We start from the raw sequence: 26,427 nt of genomic DNA on the forward strand, positions 1-26,427 counted from the left end.
TGGAGGAGGAAATGGCAACCCACCCCAGTATTCTTGCCAGGAAAATCTCATGGACAGAGGAGCCTGGCTGAGGGGGTCACAAAGAGTCGGAAATGACTGAAGCAACTGCACATGTGCATAACAGCTGACAAATCAGTATAAATCAGGAAGAATACATTGGACTCATATTTATAGCTGGAAGAATGGCATGCCTTGGTAAACTAACCAGGATTCCTAAAAACAGAGAACTTTTAAAAACACACAGTTCAGTTATTTTTAAGATGTTATCCTAATCTTCAAATAAATATAAAATAAACCTTTCAGCAAATTTTATTTGTATAAATCCTCTATAGTCAAGCATTTCATTATAGTTTTACATTTTTATTTTCTCATCTTTTTGAGGTACCGCATGAAAACCACTGAAACTGTATATAAACAGGTGGCATTATTCTAAGACTTGCAGATGACCAATATATAAAGCATTCTGACTTTTATTAGTCAAAAGGGAACTCCACACACAATAAATATTGGCAAGGATGCTGAGAAACTGGAATCCTCATATTATCACTGATGAGTATGTAAAACAGTACAGACACTTTGGAAAACAGCTTTGTTTCTTAAAAAGTGAAACACAGACATCTACCATTTAACCCAGTAATTCCTTCCCTAGGAAAACATATCTCCACACAAAAACTTGTATACTGATGTTCACAGAAGCATTATTCATAATAATCAAAAAGTAGAAACCCAATTACCCACAAACTGATGAATGTAAAAACAAAGTACAGTACATCCATACAATGAAATACTAATTGGGCATTTTAACACCATAATCAAAAAAGACACATGTACCTTAATGTTCACTGCAGCACTATTTACAATAGCTAGGCCATGGAAGCAACCTAGATGTTCATCAACAGATCAATGGATAAAGAAGTTGTGGTATATATATACAATGGAATATTATTCAGCCATATAAAGGAATGCATTTCAGTCAGTCCTAATGAGTGGATGAACCTAGAGCCTATTATCCAGAGTAAAGTAAGTCAGAAAGAGAAAGACAAAGATCATATATTAATGTATATATATATGGAATCTAGGAAGATGGTACTGATAAACCTATCCTCAAGGTAGCAGTAGAGAATCAGACATAAAGAATGGACTTATGGACACAGGTAGGGAAGGAGAGGGGTAGGAAGAATTGAGAGAGTAGTAATGAAACATATGGATTATCATGTGTAAAATTATTAAACTGGTGCAAAAGCAATTTCAGTTTTGCATTGTTGAACTTTACCATTTGATACTGGAATACATTCTGAAATAAATGTGGTTATGTTATTAAAAAATTTTTAGAAAAGGAATGAAGTTCAGGCACATGCTACAAGATGGATAAATCTTGAAAACATTATGCAGAATGAAATATGCTAATCACAAAAGGCCACATATTGTATGATTCCATATGCAGAAAATGTCCACAATAAGTCCATAGGGACAGAAAGTGGATTAGTGGTTTCCAAGAGACTTAATAGAGGAATAGAGGAGGAGTGACTGCAAAGCAGTATGGGGTTTCTTTCCGAAGGTGATTAAAATGTTTCAGAATTAGACAGTGGTGACTGATGCAGAATATTGTGACTATATTAAAATTAGTACTGAAATGTACACATCATATGTGAATTATATTTTAATAAAGAGAAATGCTCCCTTGTGATTATATTTTGAAACTACTTACTCTACCAAAAAGAAAAAATATTTGAAACTACTTACTCTACCAAAAAGAAAAAATATTGAAACTACTTACTCTACCAAAAAAAAAAAAATCACAATATTCTCTTTATCTGATACATGTTATTGCTACAAACTGCCTCTTCTGAGGTAACATGACACCAAATTAACAGCCAATGTCATCAAATTAGAACTTAAACTAAATGGAAAAGTCCAAGATTCCCAAGTTTCTAAAAATGCCCACTAATCAAAAAATAGCAAAGCATGTGTATCTAAATCTAATCTATTAACTCGGAGAGCACCAGCAGATGGGGAGACAGGAGATGGCCATCTACTTTTCCTTGTGTATTCTAGCAATTAAGTGCTTCTTGATGATGATGAAATAATTGTTGTTTGCTGTTATTTGTTCTTTAAGTTATGTCCCACTCTTTTGTGACTCCATGGACTATAACCCATCAGGCTCCTCTATCCTGGGATTTCCAAGACAAGAATACAGGAGTGGGTTGCCATGTCCTTCTCCCAAGGATTGAACCCACGTCTCCTGCAGTGGCAGACAGATTCTTTACCACTGAGCCACCAGGGAAGCTCCAACTGATAAAATAATTAATGCTAATGTTGTCAATGCCATCAACGGTAATTTCAGGTTGCTCCTAAAACTTATGGTTAAAAAAAAATTTAATGCACAACTTCAGAAACTCTTGTCCTAGCATCTAGCTGATAACAAATTAATAGCTTATACTACATGATATACCTTAACCGAAGGCAAAGATCTTATAATAAATTACCGTATGATGCAAAAGTGCCTAATAATACTAAATGAAGTCTAGAACTTATTTATAAAACCACAATATTTTACCCCAGATTTGGTGAAGTCAAAATCTCCAACAATTCCATGTTGACGGTTTAAAGCAAAAACATTGTTCTGATGAAGTGATCCATGAATTATGTCAGCCTTGTGCAATGTATGAAGGCCCTGGGCTACACCCTTCATGACCTTTAAAGCTTCCTATAGAAAATACAAAAAGAAGTCAGGAAGTAGACAAATCATTTTAATAACTGAACCTCTTCTCTAGTTAAAAAACTTTTTCACAAGTGACTAAGCTTCCTCCAAATGAACCTTTAAAAACAATACAGCATAGAGAAAGAATTAAAGGCCAGAAGTCCTGATTATATAACTGGTAATATCATGTAAACATATGTATCACATATGTGTGTATATATATATGTTTAATATGTCTTAGAGACTATAGTCTCTAAGAAGACTTGGATTACAAACAATGACCATAGACCATCTAGGAAAGAAAAGAGGCCAAAAGAGTTACTGTGCAGAAAGAGTCAGGTCATTGTTTACTGTTATTACTAATTCAAATTTACAACAGAAATGAAAGCTACTGCTTAAGACCAAGTGCTATACTATACAATTTACATATGACGCAGCCTAATAGTTACAAGGATTATGCTTTGGTGCCAAAAAGTTCCAATCCCAAGTCCCAACTCAGCCTCTGGATGAGGGACCCTGTAACAGTCACTTTAATCTCTGTGAGCCTCACTTTTCTAATCTGTATATAATGGGATAACTCATAGCCCAGGGGTGATGTGACAAATAATCAAAACTGTACGTTGAAAGTGTGCAGCATACCCTCAACAAACTTTAGGTGATACTTTCTCACTAGACACATCCATGGGAATAATGTGTGTGTGTTTTTTTTTTTTTTTACTTACTTCTGAAGTTAAAGGCATGGTGGACTGAACAGCATTCAGATTTGCCCTAGGATAATATGGGACCATCAGATAAGCCATAGGATCAGACTAAAGAGCAAAACAGAAAATGAGAATCTAAGTGAAAAATTCTTCAAAATATCTTCAGTATACAATGAATGTACAAAATAATTTTTCCACAAAGAATTACTTCTCTGCTGTGCAAAATCTTTTAAATTTAATTAGGTCCATTTGTTTATTTTTGCTTTTTTCTTTTGCTTGGGAGACTGATACAAGAAAATATTGCTAACAATTTATGTCAAAGAGTGTTTCATATATGTTCTTTTCTAGGAGCTCTATGGTTTCCTATCTTACATTTATTTATTAACCTATTTTGAGTTTATTTTTGTATATAGTGTGAGGGAATGCTATAATTTCATTGTTTCATATGTCACTATCCAGCTTTCCCAGCACCACTTGCTGAAAAGACTGTCTAAATAAACGTAAAAGCTTTGCACAGCAAAAGAATCCATCAACAAGATGAAGACAACCTATGGAATGGGAGAAAATATTAAAAAATGATGTGACTAACAAGTAGTTCAATGGTACCCCACTCCAGTACTCTTGCCTGGAAAATCCCATGGACGGAGGAGCCTGGAAGGCTGCAGTCCATGGGGTCGCTAAGAGTCGGACACGACTGAGTGACTTCACTTTCACTTTTCACTTTCATGCATTGGAGAAGGAAATGGCAACCCACTCCAGTGTTCTTGCCTGGAGAATCCCAGGGACGGCGGAGCCTGATGGGCTGCCATCTATGGGGCCGCACAGAGTCGGACACGACTAAAGCAACTTAGCAGCAGCAGCAACAAGTAGTTCATATCCAAAATATACACACAGTTCATACAACTTGATATTAAAAACAATACAAAAGTAAGCAGAATAGATATGTTTCCAAAGAAGACATATAGATGGCTAACAGGCACAGGAAAAGATGTTCAATATCACTAATTATTAGAGAAGTGCACATCAAAACCACAATGAGCTAGCTATCACCTCACAGCTATCAGAAGGGCTATCATCAAAAACATCTACAAATAAATTTTGGAGAAGATATAGAGAAAAGGGAGCCCTTACATTGTTGGTGGTAATGTAAATTGGTACAGGCACTAAGGAAAACAGATGGAGTTCCTTAAAAAACTAAAAATAGAACCACCATACAATCCAGCAATTCTACTTCTGGGTATATATCTAGAAAACAGTAATAACAACAACAAAAATCCTAAAGATATATACACTTCAGTGTTCAAAACAGCACTATTTACAGTGGCCAAGACATGGATGTAACCTAAATGTCCATTTACAAATGAGTGAATTAAGAAGATGTGGTATATACAATGGGATATATATTCCCATTTGCAGCAATGTGGATGGACCTAGAGCATATTATGCTTAGTGAAATAACTCAGAGAAAGACATATACTATATGATATCACTTACATATAGAATCTAAAAAATAATACAAATGAATATATATACAAAACAGAACCAGACTGACAGACATAAAAAACAAACTGTGGTTACCAAACAGGAGATGGAAACTGCAAGGGACATATTAGGGGTATGGGGTTAGTAGATACAAACTATTATATATAAAATAGATAAGCAACAAAGATTTACTATGTAATACAGGGAATTCTACCCATTATCTTACAATGGAATATAATTTGCAAAAATACTGTGCTATGAAATTAATATACCTGAAATTAACACAAAATTGTAAATCAACTATATATTCAATTTAAAAAATTAAAAGCATTTACTTCTATAAAGCTTGTAACTAAAACATATTTTAAATAAAATGTTTTCTGAAAGAGATTAGCATAAAAACTTTACCTTACACAAAAATAAGAATATCAGTGGTAGCAACCCAGATTCTCCTTTAGCTTCTCTCCAAGCTCTGTGATAGGCAGCTGCTCTCTGAATTACCCTGGCTTCCGTGTCGACATCCACAGAATAGCCCTTTTACCAAAAAAGAGGAAGTGGCAGTCCTAAGATTAAAATCTCACTCTAATTATATATCATTTCAACTTAAATTTTATGTAAGTTAAAATATATCTAAATTTATTTTTTAATTGCATGAGTAGTTTTCCTATCTGCTTTTAATGATATAATTTAAAAAGAAAAGAACAATTCTACCAGTAGCTTAAAATGTAGTCTACAATATATACCCACTAAGGCCAAATTAATTATCCAACTATTATGATTAACAGTTTTGCAGGTCAATGAAGAGAAGAAATCAAGGAACAGAAGACTGTTGGAAAAATAGTTGAGATTTCAAATAGAAACCTAAGAAAAATAAGAACTTTGAATCTTAGCTAGATCATATTAAGTTCTCCTGAAAAAAAGAAAAGCAAGTATATCCTATTAAAAAGATATATTATTTAGGGAAATGAGGGAAACTTTAAAAACAAGGTAGTTATGGCAGCCAAACTGGAAATATAATCATGATACCAGTTAATTTATATAATTTAGAAAATAAACAGTGGGTCTTTACTTTCCTGTAAAAGTACCACTACCACATGGTACTTCACTGAATCTCCCACAAGTCCAAAGGACTTAAACTTACCTTTAAAAGAATTATCTGCCCATTAACCTCAGAACGTATCAAAGGACGCTTGCTGCTAAGCTCCTTCATAGGCTCAGCATCAAGAAGATCTCTTTCCAAGCTCATTGTAAGAAGACCACCAGAGTTCTAAGAACAAGTTTTTGTTATAGTTCAAGAAACCAACCAACCACAGCACTTTCAAATAACAAAATTAGTAACATACTATCAGGTGGACTGGATATCATGAACTCTACTGGAGATAACAATAAAATAGAAATATTTAAAGTTTTATATTTTTTCTATTTCCTGGCACTTGAATTCCCACCCAGAATGTAATCACCATACACTTAATCATGCTACACCTCTATACAAGATTCTGAAAATGACTGGGATGAACCCTGTGTCCAAGGAACCCTGATGTTTACTTGGGAAACTTAATGTGTTTCCTAAAAAATATTAAAATGATGAAAAATAAAAAGAAGGCTGCAGAATGGGAATGAGAAGTCTAAAAATTAAGACTACCACAATTCTAGGAACTAACAGAGTTCTAACACCCCTGCCTCTGTTTGAAATGGAATCATTAAAATTGAAAATTTCTTTCAAATAATTTAATTCTACTATGTATTCCTGATAGTTTTTAAAAGGAATAATTTTTTGCACTAAAACATGACTATCGACATTTTAAACCAAGCTGAGTTTTACTGTGGTATAGTCTTATTAATAAGAGGGACTGTGAAATTATTTTGTTTTTTTAAGTGTTGTCACCATATTTAAGTAATCCACAATATATAATCAACCTACAAGGGATTTCCTAAAGCACATATCACAGGAAAACACCTTAAAATAATTAAGGGTATCCATAAGCCAATCATATGATTATGATTAACAGTTTTGCAGGTCAATGAAGAGAATCATAAGCCATGATTAATCTTCCACAATAAAACAGATTAGCGTATTTTTGAAATTAATTTTCAAGCCCCATATAGTATCACATATTTACTCACGCATCCTACATAAAATAGTCTCTAAGCAAAATTAAATAATTGCAAGGAAAATCTCACATTATTTTAAAGTTTAGTCTGAAAAGATTATTCAGTAATTGCTTTAACAGTTTACAGGACTTTAATCTTATATATTTATCAGTTCAGACATCTATGTGAACATTCCTTTAGGTACTATATTTAAACTATTATCATGAATTTAATGACAATGTTAAAGACTATCCTCTAGACCCTCATGGGAAGCAGACAAAATAATAAAACACAGAGTTAACAGACTCTGCTCTGAGAGCCAGAGTTTACCAATCCTGCTCCACAATGTCCTATCTAATACACTGATCTCCTAGCTTTGAATCCTGACTGCCTAGAAAATCATACTCACATTAACATATCTACCTTAACTTCTATATCAACTTCCCTAGAATAATTTTTCCAGCCTGCTTTAAAAGATACATTCTGTTTATAAATTCTTCATGACTATCAGAGTCCTGCTTTTATTCTAACTCTTGGAACAGGAGGTAAAATTGCTTCATCAATTCAAAAGATAAATACGCTTAATTCAAATAAGTGTCATGCAAGATGTTTTCTCTTTAGTCATGAGAAAAAGAGAAAATACAGAAAACATGCAAATTGATATAAAAATTAAAATACAGAGTGCAAGTATGAAAGACAGTCTTGAGAAAGTTCTAATACTAAAAACCATTCAGCAGAAACATTTTTATAGCGAGATTATTATAGATTTAACAATGATACATAATTGTAACATCATCACTTTTCAGCACTCTGCATAGTAGTAATTCTCAAAGGAAACAAAGCTTACCATGTACTTAAGTAATCCTATTTCAGGATGAAGTAGAGGAAGCTCAGGGAACCATTTTTGTACTAAGCTACTCAGCTTCGCCTAAATTTTAAAAATATATATTTTTTATTATAGATCAATGTATATTCAACCGTACATCCTGGTATCTCCCTTATTAAATATCTAACAAGACTTCTAATCTAATAATATATATATAACCTCATAAGACATAAAATCATTGATTTTGCCTTCTACCACAAAAAATGAAAACCAAGCATCAACCTGGATCTAAATTAACCACCTTACTAACAGAAGAAAAAGTTTACTACAAATTTTAAGCTTGGCTTACATATACAGGCACAAAATCTTGCCTAAGGTCAAAGTCCACACTCACTTCCAAGCTAAAATGAAAAAATGTGATGAAAAATCAACTGGAATCACAAATTGTCACTAGTTCTCAAAATATAAGAACACAGTAACACTTTAAAATACTGGCCATTTCATGTAGGAAAAAAAAATCATAAAAGGCTGGAAAGAAAAAAATAAACATGTAGCTCTACAAAAGCTAATTTGCAGCAAGTGTGTCAATTGAATATCCTTAGAAAAGTCACTTATCACATGTTTTATTCAGTAAAATTTCCAGACAGTTATCTAGTTCATGGGAGACAGTTATTTTATCCAATATTCACAAGGTGAATAATGAAGTACACACAGGTAAGTTTGCTAAATATCACATAATAAAGTGCCTATTATTTTCATAGTACTTTTATTCTTCAGAGCACTGTTTCTTACCTTCCTTTTCTTCCCATAATATCCCTAAAATATGAAATGCAACATTCTTTCCATTTTAAAGACAAGATATGCTGACTGATTCTTCCAAAGTAACAAAAATCAGTGGTAAAACTTACCCTCAACCCAGTAGTATTTTGTAATATTCAACTAAATTATGGGGCCGTGTTAATGTTTTCACTGCAGTTTTAAGCTAAAATAATAATCATACAGATTTTAATAAAGGAAAAATCTTTGGACTTTATGTTAAACAGAAAACAAGTAGTGTGCAAAACTGTCTATGATATTATCTTGATTTTCGTAAAAATAAGACTAGAAGGAAGATAAGTTAAAAGTTTAGTGTAATTATACTACTGTTACCACCGACTGAGAAAGTTACAGATGATATTTCTTTATACTTTTCTGCAATTTTCTGCAAGCATCTGGAACAATGGTTATGAAATATTCTGTCATCAGAAATTAATATCTAAGTTCACATAAATATTATTCTATCAACAGTTAGTCACTTAGTTGTGTCTGACTCTTTGTGACACCATAGACTACAGACTGCCAGGATCCTCTGTCCAAGGAACTCTCCAGGAAAGACTACCAGAGCAGATAGTCAAGCCCTTCTCCAGGGGGGTCTTCCCAACACAGGGACCAAACCCACATCTCCTGCATTGCAGGCAAATTACCACCTGACACACCAGGGAAACCCCCATACCAAGATAACTATGCCAATATAATCTCTGCCTTGTGATTACAGTCCACTTCATAAAAACAGATATTTGAATCCAATTTTAAAACTAATTCAACATTTCAAAGAATCAAATACTTACATATTCCTCCTGCTCATGATAAATTCCCTGAAAGACACTATTCCGTAACTGAGTTATTTCTTGTTTTATTTTTTCAATCTCAGATCCATCATGGTCATCAGACTTTAACCAGAAAGAAAAAAGTAACGTTACCGCCTTATTAAAGTAGACGGAAAACAAGTTCTTCCTAGTGAGAATTAACGTAACTTCTATGGCAAATCACTGTCTAATTTTTACGTATCCTTCTATATCTAGCACTTAACAGTCCCTCATAACATAACTGTCAAATTAATATTAGTTTAACATTAGTTTATTCTAACCCTGAATTTTCTAAAACCTACAAAAAGGAATTATAAAAATAAAGCCATAAAGTCTATTACATAGATTTTTCTTATCTCTTAATTTGCTGTATAGATATTCTCTAAGATGACCAACTGCCACCATAAAATAAATATCAAGAACAGGAACCAGAATACAATTAAATTCCACGGAATCTTTCTCCATGTAAAACTTCATTTTAAAAAATCAGTAAACATGTGGCATGCCTAGGAAAAACAATGTAGGACACCTAAAGACTCTGTAAACATTAATGATAATAAATAAGTCTCCTTAAAAGGTACATGTCTTTAAGGTTAGATGTATTTCTAAAACAGTTAAAAAATTAAACTAAAAAAGACCTCACGTCCTACAGCCCAGAAGAGGCTAAAACTAGAAGAATTTTAAACTATTAAATTAGTTCCACTCCATGCTTAACTGCTCTGAGGAAGAAAGCTAATTCAAGTTGGATTAAGATACAATGTAAACCCCTTTGATAAGTAAATGGAATCCTCAAGGGAACAAAGAATGGCAGTTTATTCACAAAGTTTCAAGCCTAAAAGCTAAAAGTGTCCTAATTCTTTTTGTTCTATTACATATGAAAACAACTTAAAATATCTGCAAGAAATACTATGTCCAGCCCTTAAAAACAGAGTTAACAAAAGACATCCTGATCTTTATAACAAAATTCTACCTTTGGGGGAGCACCCTGTCACCTCTCAGCATGTAAAGGCTTGTTTTTAATAGACATTGCAACAGTCCCAGTAAAGTTTTTTAAATTATTCAAAAACATTTATGTTACTAACAACCAAGGCAACCACGTAAAACATTTTTAGAAAACATTTCATGACATAGGAAAATGTTTTACATTATTAACATAGTAACTTACAGAGGGAAAAAGTGATAAAATATATAAAACAAAAAGTGAATAATTTTAAAGAGTGTATTTAAGAAGCAGACCCCAAGTAAAATTAGGTACACACAGAGTTCATTAAGAACCAACTGTTTTCTTACTTCTTCCAAATTATTCTTTTCAACCAATTTCCATCTCAGTCGAGCCTTTAAGCTTTTCAGTGTCTTTTTAATGGAGAGCAAGTGATCCACGCTGGGGCTCTCATTTAAACATTCAATAATCTGTTTCTTAAACTAAGTGAGAGAAAGAGTTGTTATATTTTCAACACACAAATAGCAATATTCATTCAACAGTCACCTTCGGACCACTCTCTCTATTAAGATTCAACTAATATTTACTGAGCTCAGATTGAAATAAAAAATTCTACAGTTTTCAACAAGACAATTTTACGCACTGACTTCTTGAATTTCTGTATATCTATTTAGAAGAATATCATTCTAGCAGTCAAAGGAGAAAAGGTAAAAAGTATTTCAAGCTGGACACACAGTGAGACACACTTCACTACAGAAAATGCAAAAGGGAATTTCCAGTGAGGATGTAAACTGAATTTATCTTTTCCAAAAGTAGTTTGAAAATATATATCAAGTTTCAAGAATATTCATTCCTTTTGACTAAGTAACAATTTTTAGGAATCTACTTGAGGAAATACACAAGACTATGTACAAAAACTACATACAGTTTCATGGTAAAAAAAATGGAAGTAAACTTAATATCTAACACAGATGAAAGGTTAAATAACATCATATATCTATGCAAGAGATGATGTTTTATTCACTCACAATCACAGTATAGAAGAATTATTAATCATATGGGAAAATGTTCAACAAAAACCATTAAATGACAAACACATTTTCAAAACAGTTTACAAAATGATGCAATACACATAATATTCATATGTACATATATACTATAAATGCCTTGAGAACCCCATGGACAGTATGAAAAGGCAAAATGACAGGATACTGCAAGGGGAACTCCCTGGGTCGGTAGATGCCCAATATGCTACTGGAGATCAGTGGAGAAATAACTCCAGAAAGAATGAAGGGATGGAGCCAAAGCAGAAACAATACCCAGTTGTGGATGCGACTGGTGATAGAAGCAAGGTCCGATGCTGTAAAGAGCAATATCACATAGAAACCTGGAATGTCACGTCCATGAATCAAGGCAAACTGGAAGTGGTCAAAGAGGAGATGACAAGAGTGAATGTCGACATTCTAGCAATCAGCAAACTAAAATGGACTGGAATGGGTGAATTTAACTCAGATGACCATAGTATCTACTACTGTGGGCAGGAATCCCTTAGAAGAAATGGAGTAGCCGTCATGGTCAACAAAAGAGTCTGAAATGCAGTACTTGGATGCAATCTCAAAAACTACCGAATGATCTCTGTTCATTTCCAAGGCAAACCATTCCAGTACCACAGTTATCCAAGCCTATGCCCCAACCAGTAACACTGAAGAAGCTGAAGTTAAACAGTTCTATGAAGCCCTACAAGACCTTTTAGAACTAACACCCCAAAAAGATGTCCTTTTCATTATAGGGGACTGGAATGCAAAAGTAGGAAGTCAAAAAACACCTGGAGTAACAGGCAAATTTGGCCTTGGAATATGGAATGAAGCAGGGCAAAGGCTAATACAGTTTTGCCAAGAGAACGCTCTGGTCATAGCAAACACCCTCTTCCAACAATACAATTTTGAAGACTCTACACATGGACATCACCAGATGGTGAATACTGAAATCAGATTGATTATATTCTTTGCAGCCAAAGATGAAGAAGCTCTATACAGTCAGCAAAAACAAGACCGGGAGCTGACTGTAGCTCAGATCATGAACTCCTTAATGGCAAATTCAGAATTAAATAGAAGAAAGTGGGGAAAACCACTAGACCATTCAGGTATGACCTAAATCAAATCCCTTATGATTATACAGTGGAAGTGAAAAATAGATTTAGGGGACTAGATCTGATAGACAGAGTGCCAAATGAACTATGGACAGAGGTTTGTGACATTGTACAGGAGACAGGGATCAAGACCATCTCCATGGAAAAGAAATGCAAAAAAGCAAAATGGCTGTTTGAAGAGGCCTACAAATAGCTGTGAAAAGAAGAGAAGCGAAAAGCAAAGGAGAAAAGGAAAGATAAAAGCATCTGAATGCAGAGTTCCAAAGAATAGCAAGGAGAGATAAGAAAGCCTTCCTCAGCGATCAGTGCAAAGAAATAGAGGAAAACAACAGAATGGGAAAGATTAGAGATCTCTTCAAGAAAATGAGAGATACCAAGGGAACATTTCATGCAAAGATGGGCTCAATAAAGGACAGAAATGGTATGGACCTAACAGAAGCAGAAGATATTAAGAAGAGGTGGCAAGAATACACAGAAGAACTGTACAAAAAAAAGCTTCATGACCCAGATAATCATGATGGTGTGATCACTCACCTAGAGGCAGACATCCTGGAATGTGAAGTCAAGTGGGCCTTAGAAAGCATCACTATGAACAAAGCTAGTGGAGGTGATAGAATTCCAGTTGAGCTATTTCAAATCCTGGAAGATGATGCTGTGAAAGTGCTGCACTCAATATGCCAGCAAATTTGGAAAACTCAGCAGTGGCCACAGGACTGGAAAAGGTCTGTTTTCATTCCAATCCCAAAGAAAGGCAATGCCAAAGAATGCTCAAACTACCGCACAATTGCACTCATCTCACACGTTAGTAAAGTAATGCTCAAAATTCTCCAAGCCAGGCTTCAGCAATACGTGAACCGTGAACTTCCAGATGTTCAAGCTGGTTTTCAAAAAGGCAGAGGAACGAGAGATCAAATTGCCAACATCCGCTAGATCATGGAAAAAGCAAGAGAGTTCCAGAAAAACATCTATTTCTGCTTTATTGACTATGCCAAAGCCTTTGACTGTGTGGATCACAAGAAACTGTGGAAAATTCTGAAAGAGATGGGAATACCAGACCACATGACCCGCCTCTTGAGAAACCTATATACAGGTCAAGAAGCAACAGTTAGAACTGGACATGGAACAACAGACTGATTCCAACAGGAAAAGGAGTACGTTGAGGCTGTATATTGTCACCCTGCTTATTTAACTTATATGCAGAGTACATCATGAGAAACGCTGGGCTGGAAGAAGCACAAGCTGGAATCAAGATTGCCGGGAGAAATATCTATAACCTCAGATATGCAGATGACACCACCCTTATGGCAGAAAGGGAAGAGGAACTAAAAAGCCTCTTGATGGAAGTGAAAGAGAGTGAAAAAGTTGGCTTAAAGCCCAACGTTCAGAAAACTAAGATCATGGCATCTGGTCAAATCACTTCATGGGAAATAGATGGGGAAACAGTGGAAACAGTGTCAGACTTTATTTTTTGGGGCTCCCGAATCACTGCAGATGGTGATTGCAGCCATGAAATTAAAAGATGCTTACTCCTTGGAAGAAAAGTTATGACCAACCTAGACAGCATATTGAAAAGCAGAGATATTACTTTGCCAACAAAGGTCTGTCTAGTCAAGACTATGGTTTTTCCAGTGGTTATGTATGGATTTGAGAGTTGTACTGTGAAGAAAGCTGAGTGCCGAAGAATTGATGCTTTTGAACTGTAGTGTTGGAGAAGACTCTTGAGAGTCCCTTGGACTGCAAGGAGATCCAATCAGTCTATCCTAAAGGAGATCAGTCCTAGGTGTTCAATGGAAGGACTGATGCTGAAGCTGAAACTCCAAACTTTGGCCACCTCATGTGAAGAGTTGACTCATTGGAAAAGACCCTGATGCTGGGAAGGATTGAAAGCAGGAGGAGAAGGGGACGACAAAGGATGAGATGGCTGGATGGCATCACCGACTCAAAGCACATGAGTTTGAGTGAATTCCAGGAGTTGGTGATGGAGAGGGAGGCCTGGGATGCTGTTATTCATGGGGTCGCAAGGAGTCAGTCACGACTGAGCAACTGAACTAAACAAATAATTTACCATTCAAAAAGGAAATACTCTGAAATCTAGCACTGAATATCTCTTACGCTAAGGGGAATACAATCAGTTTTTATTTCTCCTCCTTATCTTTCTGTATATAGCAAGTTTTCCACTATAAACTTGTATAGGCAGAAAGAAAAAGATGAAAGTTATGTTTTGGCGAGCATAATAAAAACCAAAGGTTAAAAAAAAAAAACTCCATGTATTTTATCAGTAAAATTGCTATTGCCACTATAGGGTGAGTTTAATTATATACCAGCTAACAATGGCTATAATATTTTTCCAGAAATAGTAAATAATTTATCTACACACTGGGTGTTAACTACTTAAGAAAAGTTTAAGTATTAAAAATTTCAAAGCATCTGTATATAAGACCAATAATATAAAGCATACTCCAACCTCAACACTGTCCTTGTACTTGGATTGTACTGTGGCAATAAGGCTTTCCTCTGAATGGATCTTTTGAAGTACTTGACTACATGTTTTTAAAATGATGTCCTTGTCTGCATCACCTTGTTCCTAAATGAAATTACACAAACAGAATTATATTTAAAGGAGTACAAAATAATTAAAACTTTTGATAAAACTGGACAAAATTCAAAATGATATCTTTAACAAATTTGTATATTTCAAAATATTTCTTAAACATAGATCTTTTTCTAGGGAGAAGTGAAACTTATGTCAAAGATGTTCACATGGGAAATTTTATTTCCATAACACTATTATTCCTAAAGCTGTCTAAACTAGAGCATTAAAGGAAATCAGGAATACTACTACGCTAGACATAAAAACTAAATAATATATAGAACTTCAACACTATTTTTATTAACAACCACGTCTAAAATCAAGCCTAACAAACCATCTAAATAAGGACAACTTGACACAGTTGACAGTGGGGAAATACAGTAACGCGTATGCAGTTTTTTAAATGTCAGTCTGTATAAAATTACAAAGGGAAAAGAGAAACAAGCAAAATAAAGAACATAACCAAAATAAAGAACATAACCAGTTTAGTGAGCAACCTAAAAAGCTGATTAGGAGTCCCAGTGAGCAGTATTAACATTACAAAATATACTAATTTTTAGCTTTATACAGTAATAGAGAATATATACAATATATACAGCTACTAATCAATCTTGTGTATTCACTTCCAAAAGGTCTCTCAGATTTTATTTCAAGTTTTTATAAACTCTGAAGAGTCTTATCTTATGGTTACTGAGTATGACAGACTTAAGTGCTATTGAAATCTGATAGAATCAGATTAATCTAAGAGTTGTTTTCCTAGAATTAAACATTAGATTTTTTTTTTCTTGATGTGAAATATCCTACTAAAATGAAAATATCACCCTGTGGAAGAATAAGACTTCTCATTGTGTTTGGATTAGAACTTGGCAGTATTAGTATTTCAGACAGGCTTTTTTAAAACAAAAGCTAAGTCTACCTGGTTAAAAAAAACAACAAAACACTCTGCTTTAAGGAATACCAGTACTCACAATCAGAGATATCTCCAGCTCCTTGCAGACACCTGACTCAGTATTGTCTAGGATTTCATCAATATTATCAATTGTGTCAGCAGAAATCAGTGATTCTTCCACAGACAGATCAAAGGCCTCATTTGTAAAAATAAAAACATGAAGTATCTCATTTAATTATTTCAATTAGTATTGTATTCTTATACTTGGAGCAGAGCATTAGCCTATGTATTGCATAATGTGGGCAAAATAAACATAAGAAATATAAAGTACTACCTTCAAAAACATTATGCATGGGAAAAGGTACACACACCTTGCACACTTAAAGAAAATACAGATTTTGTTAAAGTAATTAGTGGTTAAGAGAGATGAGAGGACAATACAGAGGCAAAGTATGAGAAAAAAACAGGGACAAGACCAAGATGATTTGAGGGAATAATAAAAGAGACTGTCTAACTGGTAAAGAACCTTGACTGCTCAGGTGGCAAGTTCAAACTGGACAGATGGTAGGTAGACAAAACCAGCCTTTATACAAAGGAATGGGTATGATTATACCTGATATATAATGATGACTCACTAGAATTGAGGAATCTAAAGAATAAAAGTTAAAAATTAAACTCTGATAGTTTTCATCTCATTAGGAAACAGACTTTATAATAAGGTATAAAATAGAATAAAATCATGGGTCCAAATTATAATATAAAACATAAAGGTCATAAGCAGTAATTCTGATTTCAGAGGTTCAGATTTGTGATTATGGAGGTCTAGATTTGGGAAATAGCAATGGAAATGAAAGATAACAGACAACCTAAACAGAGGATGATTCTGAAACGAAGACAAAGAAATAACTTTGTTATGTTAACGTATCCATAAGAAAGCATCAAAAAAGAAGAATTCTACAGGTAGCTGGAGATCAAAAGTTTTTTTTTTTCCCCCAAAACAAAGCTAGAAATGCATATATGGAAACCAATCACATAGAGAGATAAATGATACCAAAGATGTTTTTTGTCCTTGATCAGGAGGTTGCAAAGCAGACAGAAGAACAGAAAATCAGTAACAAAATTGGGCAAAAATTCAGTTAGGGTTCTGAGTACATTATACAAACCACATGTCTCAAAGCCTTCTAGAAAATTATGTAGTGTTTTCACAATAATAAATAAGAACTAAAAAATTATATCTTTTCTAATATTTAATAACCAAGACTAATATTTGCCATTTTAGATATCTTTAAGATATTTAAGATAAGTAAAACCTGAATGACTTAAACATGGCCAAACACTTTAATGATGACTAGTTAGCCAACTAATGTTAAAACACATATATCTTTCTAAAAAAGAAACCAAAAGGAGGAAAGCTCTATCTTCTAAAGCACATACCATTATCTCTACACTATAGCTGTAAAATAAACAATTCACTTGTAATAAACTCCAGATATTATCTTACACCTGTAGCTTGACTGAAGCTGTTTTCATATATGTCCTAAACAGAGAATGTAAATAGGTAAATCCCTCACTCTACTATCCCAGCATTTTCATTCTTTTTTTTCTCTCTCTCCCCCTCCCTCCCTTGCTCTCAGAAAGAAGTAAATTACATGTGGAAAATTAAAAAATATATATTCCCTGGTTTATGCTACAACATCACCAGGCAACAGAACTCCTGTTACCTTTAAAGTATTCTGGAACCATGCTACAAGACGTTGTATACAAGTCTCTGTTTCACTTCTAACACTGGTGAACTCCTCTCTTTTATTACACCTCCAGTCATTAAATTTTTCCAGTATTTCTTCAGAGTTAATTCCTTCTTTGGCCTGTCCATATACTGCTTCTAAAGAGGCTGACAAATCCTGCAGAGAGATACTTCTGTTTATTAAAGTTAATTAACTTTATATTAAGAGTAAAGCACCATATTAGAATCTGAGAGACAGTGAAATGATATATTGAATCTCTATCTTGGAGAAGTTTATAAATAAAACTTTGAATATCTAGACATAAAAGCATAAAACTACCTAGAAGGTAATTTATTTGGATTATAATAGTAAAAGTTCATTAAATGAATTAAGTTTATAAACAGACAGCTTTATAGTCTTAGGCTTTTAATTAAGTAGAAAGTATCCTCTTTTCTCTGACGTTACATAAGAATCTATTTTGTCCTGACATGGAAGTTTCTAAGGGCTACTGCTAAGTAAAAATAAACACAACAAATTGTATAAATAATTCCAATTAAGGAAAGACATTAAGCATATATATCTAGACAGCATATTAAAAAACAGAGACATCACTTAGACAACAAAGGTCCATACAGTTTTGATCTTCCCAGTAGTCATGTATGGATGTGAGAGCTGGACAATAAAAAAGGCTGAGCACTGAAGAATTGATTCTTTCAAACTATAGTGTTGGAGAAGACTCTTGAGTATTCTTTGGATACAAAGAGATCAAACCAGTCAATCCTAAAGGAAATCAATCCTGAACATTCACTGGAAGGAGTGATGCTCAAGCCGAAGCTCCAATACTCTGGCCACCTAACAAGGGCCAACTCACTGGAAATGACCCTGATGCTGAGAAAGATTGAAGGCAGGAGGAGAAGGGGGCCACAGAGTATGAAGTGATTGGATGGCAGTATCGACTCAATGGACATGAATTGAGCCAACTCTGGGAAATAGTGAAGGACAAGGAAGACTGGCATGCTGCAGTCCATAGGGTCACAGAGTTGGACATGACTGAGCTACTGAACAAGAATATACATTTAAAAGCATTTTTAGAAAGGACTAGAAGAGACAAGATAGCTTGATGGCTCCCTCCAGGACTAAGACCCGAGAAACATCACAGAGACGAGGAAAACTTAATAGATCCCAGAAATTTTTATCACAAAACTGAAAAACCCTTGGAAAGAAAGGAGATGGCTAGTATTTAGCACTGAATGAATACAATCACTGCAAGTAGGAGACAGCCTGTACAGAGCAAAGAATCATCTTGGGAAAAAAGACTTTTCTTCGTATGTTCTTCTCCCTTCCTCACACTGGGCAAGAAAGCAGCAGCACAAGCAAGAGGCAGTGGGTTTACATAAGTACAGTACGGAAAACTAGAGGAAGCAAAAACTGACAACCAGGACAGAAGACTCGGCCAAGCATTCTTCCCCTTCCCTTGAATACCCAGTACCATTTACACCTAATGGGGAGCAGCCCCTGGAAAAGAGGAAAGGCTGAGGGAGAGGGACTGAGAGGGCCTCTGAAGAGTAAGATTATCTAGAACAGAAGCCAATAGGAAGTAGTTGAGCCAAGACTGTGTTATGGTCTTGACAGACCAGAACCTGGGGACAGGAGTCGACGAAAAGAAGGCCAAGAAAAGAAGGATGCAGGGGACCCAAGTCTCTAGTGGAATAAGGGTGCTTTATTCAGGGCAGCGTGTGCTTATATATTGTAATACAAGGAAGCTTTAGGTAAAAAATAAGGTTAAGTAAAAAACACCGAAACCCAGACGCATAACAACAGTAACTAGGGGAGTAACAATCGTCACAGGGCCAGAAGACAATCCGTGTATTGGAAATAGGAACACGACTAAGGAGTTTTACAGAAAAGTAAAAGGTTACTGAAAGGAATCCATGTGCGTGTTCTGCCTCATGACCTCAGTCCTGAGAGCTGCGTGCAGCTCTGCTCGTTCCTGTTTTCCAGGAACTGATAAGGAACAGAGGGCCCTTGGGAAACAGAAAACAACGTATAGGATTCCTTAAAATTAAGGAATTCCCTGACAAGACTGCAACCCTCTAAGTTCTGAGAAGCAAGCCTATCCTATTCCCTAAATCCACCTGAAGTCTCAAAAGGTATGCTCCAAGCTTTCACTCTTCCCAAGGTCCCTCTTCCACACTAACACATACACACGTAACAGCACACCAAGATAGGTGATAATTCTTCAAGAGCATATGCAGTCCTGAGGAGAAGTACAGGGGAGCATGAAATGTGGCAGTAATACAAGCACTCTGAAAAAAATATAACAAACTAAGCCATCTTATTGATATTTCTCCCGGCAATCTTGATTCCAGCTTGTGCTTCCTCCAACCCAGCATTTCTCATGATGTACTCTGTATAACAGTTAAATAAGCAGGGTGACAATATACAGCCTTGAGGTACTCCTTTTCCTATTTGAAACCTGTCTGTTGTTCCATGTCCAGTTCTAACTGTTGCTTCCTGGCCTGCATACAGGTTTCTCAAGAGGCAGGTCAGGTGGTCTGGTATTCCCATCTCTTTCAGAATTTTCCAGTTTCTTGTGATCCACACAGTCAAAGGCTTTGCAATAGTCAATAAAGCAGAAATAGATGTTTTTCTGGAAACTTCTTGCTTATTCCATGATCTAGCGGATGTTGGCAATTTGATCTCTGGTTCCTCTGCCTTTTCGAAAACCAGCTAGAACATCAGGAAGTTCACAGTTCACGTACTGCTGAAGCCTGGCTTGGAGAATTTTGAGCATTACTGTACTAGCATGTGAGATGAGCGCAATTGTGCAGTAGTCTGAGCATTCTTTGGCATTGCCTTTCTTTGGGATTGGAATGAAAACTGACCTTTTCCAGTCCTGTGAACACTGCTGAGTTTTCCAAATTGCTGGCATACTGGGTGCAGCACTTTCACAACATCATCTTTCAGGATTTGAAATAGCTCAACTGGAATTCTATCACCTCCACTAGCTTTGTTCATTGTGATGCTTTCTAAGGCCCACTTGACTTCACATTCCAGGATGTCTGGCTCTAGATGAGTGATCACACCATTTTGATTATCTGGATCGTGAAGCTCTTTTTTGTACAGTTCTGTGTATTCTTGCCACCACTTCTTAATATCTTCTGCTTCTGTTAGGTCCATACCATTTCTGTCCTTTATTGAGCCCATTTTTGCATGAAATGTTCCCTTCATATCTCTAATTTTTATGAAGAGATTTCTAGTCTTTCCCATTCTGTTCTTTTCCTGTATTTCTTTGCACTGATCGACGAGGAAGGCTTTCTTATCTCTCCTTGCTATTCTTTGGAACTCTGCATTCAGATGCTTATATCTTTCCCTTTCTCCTTTGCTTTTCGCTTCTTTTCTTTTCACAGCTATTGTAAGGCCTCCCCAGATAGCCATTTTGCTTTTTTGCATTTCTTTTCCATGGAGATGGTCTTGATCCCTGTCTCCTGTACAATGTCACGAACCTCTGTCCATAGTTCATCAGGCACTCTGTCTATCAGATCTAGTTCCTTAAATCTATTTCTCATTCCCACTGTATAATCATAAAGGATTTGATTTAGGTCATATCTGAATGGTCTAGTGGTTTTCCCTACTTTCTTCAATTTAAGTTTGTATTTGTCAATAAGGACTCAGATATGCAGATGACACCACCCTTATGGCAGATGGTGAAATGGAACTAAAAAGCTTCTTGATGAAAGTGAAAGAGGAGAGTGAAAAGGCTGGGTTAAAGCTCAACATTCAGACAACGAAGATCATGGCATCTGGTCTCATCACTTCATGGCAAATAGATAGGTTAACAGTGGAAACAGTGTCAGATTTTATGTTTTTGGGCTCCAAAATCACTGCAGATGGTGACTGCAGCCATGAAATTAAAAGACGCTTATTCCTTGGAAGGAAAGTTATGACCAATCTAGATAGCATATTAAAATGCAGAGCACATTACTTTGCCAACAGAAGTCTGTCTAGTTAAGACTATGGTTTTTCCAGTGGTCATGTGTGGATGTGAGATTTGGACTATAGAGAAAGCTGAGTGCAGAATTGATGCTTTTGAACTGTGGTGTTGGAAAAGACTCTCGAGAGTCCCTTGGACTGCAAGGAGATCTACCAAGCCATTCTAAAGGAGATCAGTCCTGGGTGTTCATTGGAAGGACTGATGCTAAAGCTGAAACTCCAATACTTTGGCCATCTCATGCGAAGAGTTAACTCATTGGAAAAGACATTGATGCTGGGGGTGATTGGGGATAGGAGAAGAAGGGGATGACAGAGGATGAGATGGTTGGATGGCCTCACTGACTCCATGGACATTAGTTTGAGTGAACTCTGGGAGTTGGTGATGGACAGGGACACCTGGCATGCTGTGATTCATGGGATCACAGAGTTGGACACAACTGAGCGACCAAATTGAACTGAAGCCACCTTATAAAAAGGAAGCAAAATCAATGGCCCAGATAATAGGAAGAACTCAAAATAAGTATAACAAATCTTCTCAAAAATAGAAAGCACGTTGGAAACATAAAGTAAAACCAAGTAATTATAAATAATAAACAACTGAAATTATTAAGCATGAAGAAATAATTTTTGAAATAAAGAACACAATGATTTGGTTAAATGGCAGAATACAGCAAAGAATCAATTAGTGACTATTGATTAGGACAAAAATGACACTCATCAACAACTACAGAAATAAGAAAACAATGGATTATTATTTTCAAAAGTCTTAAGAGGAAATAGCCTTTGCATCTAAGATATTTTACAGCTCATTAAATAACTGTTGAAAAGAGTTTAAATGTAATCAGCGGCTTAAATATTTGAGTTGTTTAAATATGATATCCTGAGACATTTAATACCTTACAAAGTCAACCGCTCAATCTCTGCTTGAAAGGACTCTCAGAGAAAGTACTCTAAAATACAGAGTAAACCAAAAGATATCCAACAATTTATGAAGAGTCAGAAAATAACTCAACTCTACAAAGTTTCTTACTTGAGTTTTCATATACGATATCTGTAACAGTCTCTGAGTAAAATCATAGACAGCAATTGTGATTGTTTGGTTAGCTGGTATTTGGGAAAGAGATACAGACAGATAAGACCCACCAGAGGCAAGGGAGAATGTTCTAAGGTATACAGGGAAGAGGGTAGAAAAGGAGGGGAAAAAAAAAATCATGATAAACAGAAACACAAAAGTAGTCACAGAAATAAGTTCTAATAAAATAGTAATTACATATAAATCAATTAAGTTACCCATTCATTAAAAGGCAGATTTAAATGTTTGATCCTTTTAAAAAAATGATCCACTGAAGTGTTGTCTAAGAGAGACATATAAAATAAATGGAAAAAAAAAAGAAACTATATATAATGCAAGTATTAACCAGAAAAACAAGTAGGATAAAAATTTTAAAAGGAAACAAAAATAAAATTTTATCCCAAAACACCTTAAGGGAAAACTATTATTACCTAATAGTTTAAAAACACATAGTTTAAAATAGATAACAATCATTAATTCATTAACACTTAACAATAAGCTCTGAAATATTTTGAAAAGTTAAAGAAAACTAGAATATATATTAACTAGAAAATATAAAAAATCTCAAAACTTACAAAACGATCAGATAAAAAACTAAGCAAAGATACAGAAGATTAAAGCTTCAGATCACAGCTTAAGCTGTAGATCAGAAACTGCACACAAAAATCCTAGAATATATTTTCTTTTTGAATTTATAAAAACAGTCATGAAACATTAACCATGTATTGTAGGCCACAAAAGAAGCCCCAATAAATGCTAATGAAATAAAATATCGTGACATTTCACTTCTTTGACCTTCATTATAAAAGTATATTACTTAAATACTTGAAGAAAATAAATAAAAATCTAACTATTTTTTAGCAAAATAAAGAGAAATTTAAGAATAATCTGGTGACAAAAGGGAAGAGTAGAAAGGGAAACAAACCAGTTTTGGCAAAAAGTCTTTTAAGATTAAATTTTAAAAAGAAAAGAGTTTTAAAATGATCTTGGTTGCCGATCCTTTAACTCTGTAACAGTTAATGAAAAGAAATAAACCATTACAGAGTAAAGCTGCACTGTTGCTGCTGCTAAGTCGCTTCAGTCGTGTCTGACTCTGTGTGACCCCATAGACGGCAGCCCACCAGGCTCCCCCATCCCTGGAATTCTCCAGGCAAGAACACTGGAGTGGGGTGCCATTTCCTTCTCCAATGCATGAAAGTGAAAAGTGAAAGTGAAGTCGCTCGACCCCATGGACTGCAGCCCACCAGGCTCCTCCATCCATGGGATTTTCCAGGCAAGAGTACTGGAGCAGGGTGCCATTGCCCTCTCCAGAATGTCTAAGGCCAGTCAATTTTCCCCATGCCATTTTGCTGGTAGCATCTGTTTTGCTATTCCCCTTAGAGCATCTCTGGTATAGTTAACAAACCTCTGTTGGTTATAGTAAATATAGTTTATCCAATCAACATTTTTATTAATGGTGGATCACCAGAATAATACTGACTCGAACCCTGCTGCTATTTGGTTTCTAGCCTTGGATTTATTAGGAATACCTCTAGGGACCCCAATAGAATAAATATATAGGGATCAAATGACCCACTCGGGGCAAGAGTGTTCCTTTTGGCTCTATGGTTAGTCTGCTTAAGAGGTGGATCCGAGTGTCGAAATGCCAGGGTGAAAAGGATAGCCAACTGAACTAGGGTGCAAATTCCACTCCAATTGGCTGGTAGAGTCTCAAGCAATGGTCCTCCACAGCACCAGATGTCTTCCCAGGCACAGAATGGTTGCTCATTCCCTCAAAGGACTGGCCTTCACTGCACCCAGACACATTCCGCAAGAATGCTAACTGTTCCCCCCACCTAGAGAGGCACGAGGTATAGTTCACATTATGGAATGGGGGTTTGACAGTCCTTGCGGGTTATGCCTAGGACCCTTCACAGTCACAAACATTAGACAGGTGCATTCTTACATCACTGTCCTTTTCTATGCAAATCTTATTTCACCATTCTGGAATAACCTATACTATTTATTCAATTCTGTTTAAGAAAATGTTTCAAATAATGGCTCCAATGGTTCCTGAACCATACATAATAACAGGAAAACTACATATTAATCAAATTGCCAACATCTGCTGGATTATATAAAAAGCTAGAGAATTCCAGAAAATCATCTATTTCTGCTTCACTGACTAAGCTAAAGCCTTTGACTGTGCAGATCACAATAAACTATGAAAAATTATCTTAAAGAGATAGGAATACCAGATCACCTTACCTGCCTCCTGGGAAACATGTATGCAGGAGGTCAAGAAGCAATAGAACAGGATATGGAACTGTTCCAAATTGGGAAAGGAGTACATCAAGGCTGTTTATTGGCACTTTGCTTATTTAAGTTATATGCAGAGTACATCATGAGAAATGCTGGGCTGGATGAAGCACAAACTGGAATCAAGACTGCTGGGAGAAATACCAGTAACCTCACATATGCAGATGATACCATCCTCAGGGCAGAAAGCAAAGAAGAATTAAAGAGCCTCTTGATGAAGGTGAAAGAAAGAAGTAAAAAAGCTAGCTTAAAACTAAATTTCAAAAATCTAAGATCATGGCATCCAGTCCCATCACTTTATGCATGGCAAACAGATGGAGATACAATGGAAACAGTGACAAACTTTATTTTCTTGGGCTCCAAAATCACTACAGATGGTGACTGTAGTCATGCAATTAAAAGATGCTTGCTCCTTGGAAGAAAACCTATGAAAAACCTAGACAGCATATTAAATAGCAGAGACATTACTTTGACAACAAAGGTCAGGTTCATATAGTCAAAACTATGGTTTTTTCAGTAGTAATGTTCATATATGAGAGCTGGACAATAAAAAAGGCTGAGCACTGAAGAACTGATGCCTTCGAACTGTGGTGCTGTGGTGCTGGAGAAGACTCAAATCTTGAAATTGAGTCTTCCTTGGACAGCAAGGAAAGCAAAGCAGTCAATCCTAAAAGAAATGGGTCCTGAATATTCATTGGAAGGACTGATGCTGAAGCTGAAACTCCAATATTTTGGCCACCTGATGCAAAGAGACAACTCATTGGAAAAGACCCTGATGGCTAGGAAAGACTGAAGGTAGGAGAAGAAGGGGATGACAGAGGATGAGATGGCTGGATGGCATCACTGACCTAATGGACATGAGTTTGAGCAAACTCCAGCAGACAGTGAAGGAAAGGGAAGCCTGGCATGCTGCAGTCCATGAGGTCGCAGTCAGACATGACTGAGTGACTGAACAACAACATCTTCAACCAGGTGGACAGAAAGACACAAGTGCTCGGATGTCCCTTAATAACCTTTTATCCAATTTTCCAGCAAGCTTACCCCCTCCCTACAGTCCAAAACAAGACAGCTAGTATTCAGCTTGGTATTAAAGATACTGTCAAAAGCAGTAAAAATTCAAAGATACATAAAATGTAGGAGTAGAAGAGGGTTATTCTGTTCAAATGATATTATCACATAGAAAGTTCAAAGAGTATCAACTGACAAAAACTAAAAAAGAGTTCAGCAGAGTTGCCAGAAAAACATCAATATATAAAAATCATTAGTATCCCTCTATACCATCAAAAGAACAAGGGAAGTGAAAGTAAGATAGCATTCACAAAAGGAACCAAAAGTGTAAACATCTT

The 26,427-nt window shown here is 35.6% G+C and overlaps 1 protein-coding gene across 1 annotated transcript in view; it reads right to left on the reverse strand.

The window, feature by feature from the left end:
• Positions 1-26,427, reverse strand: part of STK31 (serine/threonine kinase 31) — an 81,154-nt gene that overhangs the window by 25,775 nt on the left and 28,952 nt on the right. The window contains exons 11-20 of the mRNA XM_040259770.1: positions 17,716-17,895; positions 16,074-16,190; positions 14,980-15,099; positions 10,717-10,848; positions 9,409-9,510; positions 7,823-7,903; positions 6,026-6,151; positions 5,293-5,418; positions 3,424-3,510; positions 2,558-2,707 (exon numbers count right to left, since the gene is read on the reverse strand). Of these exons, the coding sequence (XP_040115704.1) occupies positions 2,558-2,707; positions 3,424-3,510; positions 5,293-5,418; positions 6,026-6,151; positions 7,823-7,903; positions 9,409-9,510; positions 10,717-10,848; positions 14,980-15,099; positions 16,074-16,190; positions 17,716-17,895 (1,221 nt within the window). The remainder of the gene's footprint in view (positions 1-2,557; positions 2,708-3,423; positions 3,511-5,292; positions 5,419-6,025; positions 6,152-7,822; positions 7,904-9,408; positions 9,511-10,716; positions 10,849-14,979; positions 15,100-16,073; positions 16,191-17,715; positions 17,896-26,427) is intronic.

Source organism: Oryx dammah, unplaced genomic scaffold (assembly GCF_014754425.2).
Source record: "Oryx dammah isolate SB20612 unplaced genomic scaffold, SCBI_Odam_1.1 HiC_scaffold_18, whole genome shotgun sequence".
Classification (NCBI taxonomy): domain Eukaryota; kingdom Metazoa; phylum Chordata; class Mammalia; order Artiodactyla; family Bovidae; genus Oryx; species Oryx dammah.